This window comes from Tachyglossus aculeatus, chromosome 14 (genome assembly GCF_015852505.1).
Source record: "Tachyglossus aculeatus isolate mTacAcu1 chromosome 14, mTacAcu1.pri, whole genome shotgun sequence".
In the NCBI taxonomy this organism is placed as follows: domain Eukaryota; kingdom Metazoa; phylum Chordata; class Mammalia; order Monotremata; family Tachyglossidae; genus Tachyglossus; species Tachyglossus aculeatus.
This window is the reverse complement of record NC_052079.1, coordinates 50,857,959-50,870,964: the sequence shown is the minus strand read 5'-3', so window position 1 is coordinate 50,870,964 and position 13,006 is coordinate 50,857,959. Positions and strand designations below refer to the sequence as shown.

General features: G+C 52.5%; 2 protein-coding genes across 2 annotated transcripts; one reads left to right on the top strand and one right to left on the bottom strand.

Annotated features, from left to right (window-relative positions):
• Nucleotides 1-554: 554 nt before the first annotated feature.
• RPS19BP1 (ribosomal protein S19 binding protein 1) lies at nt 555-6,383 on the top strand. Its single transcript, XM_038756630.1, has 4 exons — nt 555-662; nt 3,100-3,255; nt 5,419-5,513; nt 5,688-6,383. Exons 1-4 carry the CDS (start codon nt 611-613, stop codon nt 5,832-5,834), a joined length of 450 nt encoding a protein of 149 aa, XP_038612558.1. The 5' UTR covers nt 555-610; the 3' UTR covers nt 5,835-6,383.
• A 1,407-nt stretch (nt 6,384-7,790) lies between these two features.
• Nucleotides 7,791-12,675, bottom strand: ATF4 (activating transcription factor 4). Its single transcript, XM_038756831.1, has 3 exons — nt 12,495-12,675; nt 8,999-9,316; nt 7,791-8,814 (listed from the first exon to the last, which is right to left on the bottom strand). The coding sequence occupies exons 2-3, from the start codon at nt 9,222-9,224 to the stop codon at nt 7,967-7,969; spliced, it is 1,074 nt and encodes a 357-aa protein (XP_038612759.1). The 5' UTR covers nt 9,225-9,316; nt 12,495-12,675; the 3' UTR covers nt 7,791-7,966.
• Nucleotides 12,676-13,006: the final 331 nt, after the last annotated feature.

The window sequence follows — 13,006 nt, the reverse complement described above, 5'->3', positions numbered from 1 at the left end:
TAACCTCCCCAGCACTTAGAACACTGCTTTGCACACAGTGAGTGCTTAACAAATGCCATCATTATTATTAAGGGAGAGACAGACAACAAAACAGACAACCAAAACAGCACATAGTAAGTGCTTAACAAATTTAATCATCATTATTGTTATCATTATTAATAATAGGAAAGCCTGGCAGAGCCTCCACCCCTTCCTGGCCCTTGTAAGGGTCAGAGAGACATTGTTTCTCCCTCGACTCGTCCCTCACAAGCTCTGCAGGGCCCTCCGCGCATGCGCTTTAAAGAGCTTCCCCCCCGCCACCGCCTTCCCTTGGACTCGTCCCTCACAGGCGCTGCAGTCCCCTCTGCGCATGCGCCTTAAAGCGCTTTTTCGCCCCCCGCCACCGCCTTTCCTTTGACTCGTCCCTCACAGGCGCCGCAGGCCCCTCCGCGCATGCGCCTTAAAGGGCTCCCGCCCGGACGGTTTTGTGGCGAGCACGAGGCGGAAGCGGCGGAGGAGGCCAGGCCGGAAACGTCCGAAGCCGTCCGGAAACGCCCGAAGCCGTCCGGAAACGTCCGAAGCCGGCCGGAAACGCCCGAAGCCGGCCGGAAACGTCCGAAGAGGGGCGAAGATGTCTGCATCGCTGCTGCGGAAGGGCCTCGACCTCCTGGGGACCCCGCCGGGTGAGGCCGGGACTGGGGCCATCCCTCTAACCCCCCTTCAAAACCCTACTTCACCTCCTCCGAGAGGCCCTCCCACACTAATAATAATAATGATGTCATTTGTTAAGCTCTTATGTGCCAAGCACTGTTATGTGCCAAGCACTTTCCCCCTGTTAGACTGTGAGCCCACTGTTGTGTAGGGACCGTCTCTATATGTTGCCAACTTGGACTTCCCAAGCGCTTAGTACAGTGCTCTGCACACAGTAAGCGCTTAATAAATACGACTGATTGATTGTTCTAAGCGCTGGGGGGGATCCAAGGTAATCAGGGTGGCCCACGTGGAGCTCGCAGGCTTCATCCCCATTTTACAGATGAGAGAGCTGAGGCCCAGAGAGTAATAATAATGATGGCATTTGTTAAGCTCTGACTTATGTGCCAAGCACTGTTCTAAGCGCTTGGGGGGAATCCAAGGTAATCAGGGTGGCCCACGTGGAGCTCGCAGGCTTCATCCCCTTTTTACAGAGGAGAGAGCTGAGGCCCAGAGAATAATAATAATGATGGCATTCGTTAAGCTCTTATGTGCCAAGCACTGTTCTAAGCTCTGGGGGAGATCCAAGGTAATCAGGGTGGAGCTCACAGGCTTCATCCCCATTTTACAGATGAGAGAGCTGAGGTCCAGAGAGTAATAATAATGATGGCATTTATTAAGCTCTTACTTATGTGCCAAGCACTGTTCTAAGCTCTGGGGGAGATCCAAGGTAATCAGGGTGGAGCTTACAGGCTTCATCCCCATTTTACAGATGAGAGAGCTGAGGCCCAGAGAGTAATAATAGTGATGGCATTCGTTAAGCTCTTATGTGCCAAGAACTGTCCTAAGCACTGGGGGGTATCCAAGGTAATCAGGGTGTCCCGCGTGGTGCTCACAGGCTTCATCCCCATTTTACAGATGAGAGAGTTGAGGTCCAGAGAGTAATAATAATGATGGCATTCGTTAAGCTCTTATGTGCCAAGCAGTGTTCTAAGCGCTGGGGGGAAATCCAAGGTAATCAGGGTGGACCACGTGGAGCTCACAGGCTTCATCCCCTTTTTACAGATGAGAGCGCTGAGGCCCAGAGAATAATAATAATGATGGCATTTGTTAAGCTCTTACTTATGTGCCAAGCACTGTTCTAAGCGCTGGGGGGGATCCAAGGTAATCAGGGTGTCATTCATTCATTCAATCATATTTATTAAGTGCTTACTGTGTGCAGAGCACTGTACTAAGCACTTGGGAAGTACAAGTTGGCCCACATGGAGCTCACAGGCTTCATCCCCATTTTACAGATGAGAGAGCTGAGGCCCAGAGAGTAGTAATAATGATGGTATTTGTTAATGATGATGATGATGGCATTTATTAAGCGCTTACTATGCAAAGCACTGTTCTAAGCGCTGGGGGAGATACAAGGTAATCAGGGGGTCCCACGTGGAACTCACAGTCTTCATCCCCATTTTACAGATGAGGGAGCTGAGGCACAGAGAATAATAGTAATGATAGTAATTGTTAAGTGCTTACTATGTGCACAGCACTGTTCTAAGCGCTGGGAGAGATACAAGGTAATCAGCCACGTGGAACTCACAGTCTTCATCCCCATTTCACAGGTGAGGGAGCTGAGGCACAGAGAATAATAGTAATGATGGTATTGGTTAATTGCTTTCTATGTGCAAAGCACTGTTCTAAATGCTGGGGGAGATACGAGGTAATCAGATTGTCCCACATGGGGCTCACAGTCATAATCCCCATTTTACAGATGAGGGAACTGAGGCCCAGAGAATAATAATAATAATAATGATGGTATTTGTTAAGCGTTTACTAGGTGCCAAGCACTGTTCTAATCGCTGGGGTGGATACAAGGAAATCAGGGTGTCCCACGTGGGGCTCATAGGCTTCATCCCCATTTTACAGATGAGGGAGCTGAGGCCCAGAGAAGTTAAGTGACTTGCCCGAAGTCACACAGCAGACGAGTGGCAGAGCCCGATTAGAACCCGTGACCTCTGACTCCCAAGCCATGCTTCCCCTCCCCAATCAATCAATCAGTCGTATTTATTGAGCGCTTACTATGTGCAGAGCACTGTACTCATCATCTCCACTCGCCCCCCTTTTGCTCTTCCCCCTCCCGCCCCACACCCCTTGTGTCTCTATATATCTATAATTCTATTTATATTGATCCCCGTTTCCTTGTTTTGATGTGTACATATCTGTAATTCTATTTATACCGATGCCTGTTTACTGTTTTGATGTCTGTCTCGTAGACTGTAAACCTGGTGTGGGCAGGGATTGGCTCTCTTTATTGCTGAATTGTTCTCTCCAAACGCTTAGTCCAGTGCTCTGCACACAGTAAGCGCTCAATAAATACGATGGAGTGAATGAATGAGCGGGGTCTGCGGAGCCTTGACTGTCCTTTCCTTCTGGTGTTTGCAGAGCGCCGCGTCCCCCCGGGCACCCGGGGTAGGGGCCAGGGCTCCACCAAGGCCTCGAGGCTGCAGCCTTCGCAGAGGAGGAGCGGGTGGAAGAGGAAGGCGGCGCCCAAGCTGAAGCAGCCCACCGTGAAGGGGAAGGTCGCCAGGTCCGTCGTAGGTGAGCTTCGCCCGGGCCGGGGACGGGAGGGACATGAAATAATACTAATAATAATCATGGCATTTGTTAAACGCTTACTATGTACCAAACACCGTTCTAAGCATTGGGGTAGGTACAAGGTAATCAGGTTGTCCCACGTGGGGCTCACGGTTTCATCCCCCTTTTACAGATGAGGTAACTGAGAAGTGAAGTGACCCACCCAAAGTCATACAGTTGATAAGTGGCAGAGCCGGGATTAGAACCCACAGCCTCTGACTCCCGAGCCTGGGCTCTTTCCACTAAGCCACGCTGCCCTGATGCGGGGGCTGTTCTATTTATTTTATTTTGTTAGTATGCTTGGTTTTGTTCTCTGTCCCCCCCTTTTAGACTGTGAGCCCACTGTTGGGTAGGGACTGTCTCTAGATGTTGCCAGCTTGTACCTCCCAAGCGCTTAGTACAGTGCTCTGCACACAGTAAGCGCTCAATAAATACGATTGATTGATTGGGGACTCAGGACCCCGGGAGAAGAGGCGCCTGGTGGGGGGAGAGGAGGAGGGGGAGGGGGTCACGTCGTGTCTAAATTGCCCAGATCCCCCGTTTCTTCGTCATCATCAGTAGCCAGAATCTCCCACTGCCCCCCAAGAACCCCCAAATTGGGCATGGGGGAGAAATCACACCTCCAAGAAGCCCTCCCTGACTTGCCCCATTTCTTCCCCTAACACTGCATCACTTAAGCATTTGAATCTTCACCCAACCTAAAAGTACTCCCCACCCCCACAGCATTTATGTGCACCTCTTTTACACTCAGTTGCATTCATTCGGTTGTATTTATTGAGCGCCAACCATGTGCAGACTCCCGTACTCAGCGCCTGGGAGAGTACAATACAACAATAAACACATTCCCTGCCCACAACGAGCTCACAGTCTAGGGTAATTCACAGTAGTCTACATTAATTCATTTATTCATTCAATCGTATTTATTGAACACTTACTGTGTGCAGAGCACTGGACTAAGCGCTTGGGAAGTACAAGTTGGGAACATGTAGAGACAGTCCCTACCCAACAGTGGGCTCACAGTTTAGAAGGGGGAGACAGAGAACAAAACATATTAACAAAATAAAATAAATAGAATAAATATGTACAAATAAAATAAATAATGTCAGTGAAGGTCTTCCCTGCTAGACTGTAAATTTCTTGGAGGCAAGAAGGGTCTACTGACCTTGTCACACCCTTCTAAGCACTTGTGTTCCATACAGAGTAAATGCTCAAATAAGTGTGGTTGGATGAGAGAGCTGAGGTTTACCAACTCATCATCAGTGGTATTTTCCGAGCCCTGTACTAAGCGCTTGAGAGAGTACGGTACGGCAGAGTTGGTAGGCATGTTCCCTGCCCACGACGAGCAATATAAATAATTTACAATATATAATTTATAGATATGTATGTAAGTGCTGTGGGGTTGAGGGTGGAGTATTCGCCTAAGCTCCTAGTACAGTGTCCTGCTCTGTTGTATCGTGCTCTACCAAGCGCTTAGTGCAGTGCTCCATGCGTGGGAAACACTCGATAAATATTGCACTTATGTACACATCTGTAATTTATATAAATGTCTCCCCCTCTAGCCTAAGCTTGTTTTGGGCAGGGAATGTGTCTGCTTATGGTTATATTGTACTCTCCCAAGTGCTTAGTACAGTGCTTTGCCCATAGTAAATGTTTAATAAATATGATTGAATGAATGCCCTCTACACAATGAGTACTATTGATCCTATAAACGCTATTCTTTATTCTAAGCGTTAAGCTCCCTGTGGGCCGGGAAGGTGTCGGCCACTCAGTCATATTTATTGAGCGCTTACTGTGTGCGCAGAGCTTTTAGGAGAATATGCTATAACAAGATAACACAAACTCCCTGCCCACGATGAGCTTACAGTTTAGAGGGTGTTGTGTTGTTCTCCTAAGCACTTAGTGCTCAGAAACCATTGATGACGATGGTGATTGGGAGGGGGAGAAAACTGGGGGAAAAAAACCACCACCCCCAAGGTTATGTTTCCGCCCCGGGAAGCTCGTGAAGGTGACTTATTTCCTTAGACTCTCTGCAGAAGGCAAGGACTGGGACTGTGTACGTGGGGAGGGCTCTGTGCGCCGGCCGAGGTGTGGGATTGTTCAGTAAACGGCGATTGTGCCCCGATCCAGAGGAGTTCCGGAAGCACAGGGCCAGGAATCACCTGAAGGCAAACCTGCGGTTCATGAGGCACACCTGTGACATCGCAGACCCGCAGGTCACCAAGGTAAGTGCCACCCTCCGGGGGCTCGAATGGGACCCGCCACCCGCCCTGGCCGGACTGAAGGGCTGCCAGTCCGGGTTTGGGACGCACCGGCCCCACTCCCGCCTCGCCAGGGGGGAGGGTGACGTTCTTTCAGCGTCCAGTCACCCCGTGCCCATTCTGCATCACCTCCCACAGATTCTGATGCAAAACCAGGGCAGGAAAGCCAAGGACCAGCCCGCAAAGATGGGGAAGAAGCAACAGCGGCCCCAGGGCACCGTCTTTACCGAGGAGGACTTCAGGAAATTCGAGAGGGAGTATTTTGGGACCACGGGAGCCAAATGACGGACCCGGAAGGATGGCCCGGTCGGGACTTGGGGGGCCGGGGGTTCGGCCCGCACTCGGCTCGGGGCCGCCCGTGTGGCTCTCGGTCGGGTCGGGATCCGGTCGGGTGCCGGAGCGAGAATGGCATGGAGCCCCATGGCTCGGGATTCCAGGATTCCGGTAGGGTCTGGAATCCCGGCCAGAGCTGGGCACCCTGTCCGCTGCTGCTGCTCCTGCTACTTCTCCACCACCCTCCCCAATCTGCCACTATCACAGGATGGAGAGCTGGGCCAGGAGGCGGGGACCTCCCACCTCCTGACCTGGGCGGGTCCCCAAGCGTGAGCCATGGGACACGGGTAGGTGGAAGAAAACAATTTGGCTTCTTCCGATTGTTTCTTTACTCATGGGGATCCAGAAGTCCCAGAGCACCTTGGTTTCTGGGCCTTTGCCCAGCCTGCCAGGGGGAGGAGGGGAGAGCGTCTTTCCTCCTTCAACTTGGTCATCCTAGCCTCCCAATCACCTTTCTCTCGAGTTGGTGTGAAAACACAAATAAAGCAGCGCTGGCCGGTACCTGGGCGTTGTGCTCTCTGCGCATCTCAGCATCCTCTTTTGCTCTGCGGCTTTGGCTCAACCATTTTAGTGGCGATAAGCACTGCGGATGTGCCAAGTACGAGAGGAGGAATGAGGTAACCAGATCCCACGGTCCCCATCCTCCACGGGGCTCAGTCTACAAGGAAGGGGTTTATCCCCCATTATACAGATGACAAACTCAAGCCCAGAGAGGGATGGGACCTGTCCAAGGTCTTACATCATAGGTCTCCCCACGGGAACAGCATGGCTGAGTGGATACAGCCCAGGCCTAGGAGTTAGAAAGAACCCCGGCTCTGCCAATTGTCAGCTGTGTGACTTTGGGCAAGTCACTTAACTTCTCTGTGCCTGTTACCCTATCTGTAAAATGGGGATTAAGACTGTGAGCATCACATGGGACACCCTGATCAACTTGTATCTACCCCAGCGCTTAGAACAGTGCTTTGCACATAGTAAGTGCTTAACAAATACCAACATTATTATTACCAGGGCTCTAATCTTGGCTCTGGCACGTTTCTGCTGTGTATCCTGTGGCAGGTCACTTCCCTAGGCCTCTCTCCTGTGAAAGAGGAGGTAAGCATAAGCCCCATGTGGGATGGGGACTGTGTCCAACCTGGTTAACTTGTATCTACCCCAGTGCTTAGCCATAGTAGTAAGTGGCTGCCCACTTCTCCTGTTCTCCTACTCCCATCTCCCCTCCCACCCTAAACTCAACCCACCTCCCTCCCCATCACCCCATCCTCTCAGCTCCCCTCATCTGAATCTGCTTGTGTTCCCCCACCATGTTAATGATTCAGACTGAATCTGATTTATAAATATGGAGGGTCAAAGATCTTGGGATCCTGTATTGGTTCTTGGCCGAAGACAATTGAGAAAGCCAAACTGCCAGTGCTGGAGTAGATGCCAGGTAAGCAGGGCTGTCAGTCTTGGGGAGGGAGCCATCTTTATAGGCAAGAAATTTGGGCAGCCACTGACTCACTATGACTCCCCAGCCTTTATGGAGGCCAAAAAGGGGGAAAATGGGCTGAGATTGCCCTCCAAGTATTTCTGGTATTTTAAGTACTAGCTTTGGGCCACATTGGGGTGTCTTAATCCCCACTTCACAAATGAGGGAACTGAGGCAGAGGAAGGGAAGTGACTTGCCCAAAGTCACATGGTACATCAGAATTAGAAACCACAATCAACTCCTAAGCTTTAGAGGGCCAACTAGGGACACAGGCTAGAAAGGGAAAGAAAAGGCAGTGGGCAGCCAGCCACTAGAAATCCAAAGTCACTCCCCTTGGTACCTATGGGGGAAACACAGAAGCCTGGATGCAGGCCTGCATTGCTTGGTGGGGGTGGAAAACAGGACTTCACACCTCCTATTAAAGCAGCAAATAAAAACCCAGCTTCAAGCAAAGTAACTCCACACGACTTTATTTACTAGGCATGGGCTTGGAGTGTACGATAGGGGATTTACATCGTATCAAGGAGTCGTCACTTACTACAAAATAACTTAGACAACCAAAGCGCAGTTGAAGCAGCAGGCGCCTATATACAAGCAGATGGGACCACTTGACTAGCAACTACCCTAAGTCGGCGGCCTTCCTCTTCCCCTTGGCCTTTCGGACCTCTTCGATCAAGTCTTTCAGATACTGAATCTCTTTGCTCAGGGAATCCGCTCGCTCTTTCAATGCCTCGTTTTTCTGCTCTAGCTGTCTGCATTCCCCGGAAAGAGCCTCCTGCTCCGCCCTCTTCTTCTGCCGGTAGCGGGTGGCAGCGGTCTTGTTCTGCTCCATTTTCTTAAGTTTCTTATCCGCCTTCTTCTCTCCTTTCGCTTTGGCCGCCAGGGTCTCGTCAGCGGGCCGGTCGTAAGGCTTGGGGCGCCCGGAGGCAGGTGGGGGGTCGGCGCTCGGCGGGCTCTCGTTGGGGGGCTCCATGGAGGTGGAGGGGCTGTGTTGGGGCGACCCTAAGTAGGACTCGGGGCTCATGCATATTCCGCTATCGTTATCCGAGGGGGCTTCTTCCTCTCTCTCGCACTTCGGAATGGTGACCACGAGGAAAGCGACCGCCTCCGCCTTCCTGTCTCCTTCTGAGACGTCCACTTCGCTGCCTAGCTCTAAACTGAAAGAATGATCTGGAGTGGAGGTCAGGGCCTCTGGGGGGAGGGGCTGGAGGAAAGGGACGGGGGCTACCTGTTCTGTTTTCAGCAGGGACTCGGGGAGATGGCCAATTGGGTTCAGTGGCAGGGGGGGCTCTCTGTTAGCTTCCTGGGCCAGGGGGTCAAGTAGATCACACGTGTCTTCCAACGTGGCCATAAGCTCTTCTGACAAGATGGTGGCATCCAGGTCATCCATACCCAACAGGGCATCAAAATCAAACTCCTTCAGGTCCATCTTCTCCACCATCCAATCCATGCCGGAGAAGGCATCCTCTGAGAAACAAGATCATATCCAAGTTAGTACCCCACGGGCAGCCCCTTCCACATCCACCCCCAACCCCGATCACTGAGGGTGCAAGGCGGAAGCTTGGAAACGGCTAGAATGGCAACCCCGGGTACGGCCCCTCGGCACCCGCTCGGCCGGTGACGGCTCGCCCTCCATCGGGCCAGGCCTTACCCTTGCCATTGCCTGTGGCATCGCCCAAACTATCCACAGCCAGCCACTCGGAGGAGAGCGCCTTAGCCTTGTCGCTGGAGAACCCATGCGATTTGTAGTGCTTGGCCACCTCCAGGTAGTCATCCAAGAGGCCCAGGCTTTCTTCAGCCGCCAAACACGACTGGTTGAAGGGGGACATCAAGTCCCCCAACATCATCTCGCTGCTCAAGAAGCTCATTTCCGTCATCCTTTAGGGCTCTGTCGGTTCTTAAAGACGTAGTTGAGTCGAGGGATTTTGTGTCAGATACAGCAAGGCTGCTGCTGGATGTCTTGAAAAGCCTGGACGGAAGAAGAGAAACTCCTGGTTACTTTGCCCCAGACCACAACTGCAACTAAGCTGCGTACCCCAAATTGCATGAACCCGAGGTGGGACACCTGATCGTCTGGTATCTCCCCCACTGCTCAGCACATAGTGCTAGCAAGCTCCAGACTGTAACCACATCTGCTAATTCTGTTGTACTGTACTCTTCCGAGATTAGTACAGTGCTCTGCACAAAGCAAGTGCTTAGTAGATAGCAAGCTCCAGACCATAAAACTCGTGGGCTCATTGTGATCTCCCAAGTTTAGTACAGTGCTCTGCACATAGCAAGCACTTGACAAAGTGAGCTCCAGACTGCAAATTCTGTCGTGTTCTACTCTCCCGAGCTTAGTACAGTGTTCTGCACATACAAATGACAATAATGGCATTTATTAAGCGCTTACTATGTGCAAAGCACTGTTCCAAGCACTGGGGAGGCTACAAAGTGATCAGGTTGTCCCACAAGGGGCTCAGTCTTAATCCCCATTTTACAGATGAGGAAACTGAGGCCCACAGAAGTCTACTGAGTTGCCCAGGGGAATGGGGATTTGAACCTATGACTTCCAGACTGTAAGCTCGCTTACTCCTTGTGCTCTCCCAAGCTTGGTACAGTGCTCTGGACATAGCAAGCGCTCGGCAATTAGCAGGCTCCAGGCTGTCAAGTCGCCTGCTTATTCTGTGGCATTGTACTCTCCCGAGCTTAGTACAGTGCTCTGCGTATGAAAAAATAAGTCCAGGCTATAAACTCGCCTACTCCTTGTGCTTTCCCAAGCTCAGTGGATAGCGAATGGTCGACCATTCGCGGGCTCCAGACTGTCAAGTCGTCATCATCATCATCATCATCAATCGTATTTATTGAGCGCTTACTGTGTGCAGAGCACTGGGTGGCATTGTCCCGAGGTGCCCGGGGCATACCACCGGTGGCTCCCCCAATGCCAAGGACTGGTTGGTGGCACCCCAGGGCCGGCCCCCGTGATTGACCCGGGGCCCATCCGGGTCTCACCGAGGAGCAGGGCTGCGGTGCCCTACCCTGCCCATATACGGGCACCGTGGTGGCCGCCCTGCCATGAGTCACGAGGGCTTGGGCGTCTCTGGGCAGCGGCCCCCGCCGCCATTTCCCGCCCCCCGCCATTTTGTCCATCGCCACGTTGCTCTCGGTGGGAGCCAAATGGCCCCACCTCAGGCCCACCGGGCAGTGGGGGCACCCAGCCCCAACAACCCGGGGACCCTCGCCCAACATGCCGTCGTGTCCTCCTCCTGACCGATTACCACACTGCTCCACCCCCAGCAAATACCCCTAACCATAATAATGTTGGGGTTTGTGAAGCGCTTACTACGTCACCAGTCTACATTTTGAATGTCCCGTCTCTAGATGTTGCCGACTTGTACTTCCCAAGCGCTTAGTGCAGTGCTCTGCACACAGTAAGCGCTCAATAAATGCGAATGAATGAATAAGTACTTCACGCCAAGCACTGTTCTAAGCGCTGGGGTGGATAGAAGGCAATCGGGTTGTCCTACGTGGGGCTCACCCCCATTTTTCAGATGAGGGAAGTGAGACCCTGAGAAACGGCTTGCCCAAGGTGACAAGGGACGAAGCCGGGATTAGAATCCACCTCTGGCTCCCAAGGTCGTGTTGTTTCCAGTGAACGGCGCGTTATAGGCGCCGGAGAAGGCGGGACCCTCGCGTAGGGGTGGCTCCGCCCTGAAGGACCCCCGAGGGGGTCCCAGGGTCAAGTCCTCTTCCTTCCTGGGGGTCGGTCAGCCCACCCCCCCTCCCGCCATGTAGGGGCCCCAGACCCCCCAAAACCTCCCCACCCAGATGGGGGGGGGGGGGCGTGACCCCAGGGAAGTCTTCCCACACTGAGCCCCCTTTTCCCTCTCCTCCTTCCCCTCCCCACACGTCTATATTCGTACAGACTTATTACTCCATTTTACTTATCCATATTTACTATTCCATTCATTTTCATTCATTCATTCGCATTTATTGAGCGCTGTGTGCAGGACACTGTACTAAGCGCTTGGGAAGTACAAGTTGGTAACAGAGAGAGACGGGCCCTACCTAATGATGCGCATTATTAGAACAGCGTGGCTCAGTGGAAAGAGCAGGGGCTTTGGAGTCAGAAGTCATGGGTTCGAGTCCCGACTCCGTCACGTCTGCTGTGACACCTTGAACAAGTCACTTAGCTTCTCTGAACCTCAGTTACCTCGTCTGTAAAATGGGGATGAAGACCGAGCCTCACGTGGGACAACCTGATCACCTTGTATCCTCCCCAGCGCTTAGAACAGTGCTCTGCACATGGAGAGCGCTTAACAAATACCATTATTATTATTATTATTATTATTATTTATATAGTTGGAATTCAATTTATTCTGACGGTTTTGACACCTGCCCACTGGTTTCGTTGTCTGCTTCCCCCTTCTAGCCTGTGAGCCCCTTGTGGGGTAAGGACCGACTCTGTTGCCAAGTTGTACACAGTCCAAGCGCTTAGCCTTGAGCCCACTGTTGGGTAGGGACTGTCTCTATATGTTGCCAACTTTTACTTCCCAAGCGCTTGGTACAGTGCTCTGCACACAGTAAACACTCAATAAATACGATTGATTGATTAGCCCAGTGCTCTCCACACAGGAAGCGCTCAATCAATACGACTGATTGAATAAGTGCGCTGGACCGGGGGGCACACGGGGATACTTGTACCTATCTGTTCTACTTATTTTATTTTGTTAGTACGTTTGGTTTTGATCTCTGTCTCCCCCTTTTAGGCTGTGAACCCACTGTTGGGTAGGGACCGTCTCTATATGTTGCCAACTTGTACTTCCCAAGCGCTTAGTATAGTGCTCTGCACACAGTAAGCGCTCAATAAATACGATTGATTGATTGATTAGCCCAACGCTCTGCACACAGGAGGCGCTCAATCAATACGATTGATTGAATGAGTGCGCTGGACGGGGGGCACACGGGGCTACTTGTACATATCTATTCTATTAGTATGTTTGGTTTTGTTCTGTCTCCCCCTTTTAGACTGTGAGCCCACTGTTGGGTAGGGACTGTCTCTGTATGTTGCCAACTTGTACTTCCCAAGCGCTTAATACAGTGCTCTGCACACAATAATAGCTCAATAAATGATTGATTGATTGAAGGGAGGAGCCGCCAATACTCACGCCATGGCTGTAACCGCCTGGGGTTTGCCGCTGCAGAGCCCGGTGCTGTCGCCGATGCCGCCGCAAGGCCCGATGCTGCCGCAGCCGCTGTTGCCTTCAGAGCGCCATGGCGGCCGCGGCTCCTGTTCTTCTTCCTCCTCCTCCTCCTCTTCTTCTTCAGGCCGAATGGAACCGAGAGGAAGCCAACCCACCCACCCCCACCACCGAGAAAAACACACAAGCGACGACTGACACCTTTCCACTTCCTCACGCTTTGCAGGCCGCGACAAAATGGCTGCGCCACCGCCCGCCGCCGCCCTTTATAGCCCCGCCCAGTCTGAGCACCGCCCCTTGATCCTTCCGCCCCGCTCACGTGACCTCCCCAGGCTTCCTCGGAAAGCCCCCTCCCCGGCTCCCGTGGAGCCCCCAGTTGGAGCCCCGCCCCCACCCCGAGCCGCCCACCGGCCCCTGCGGGCAGCTCCGACCGCGGGAAAACGCGAGGCCGGCGGGAGCGTGGGCGGACTCTTTTCCGG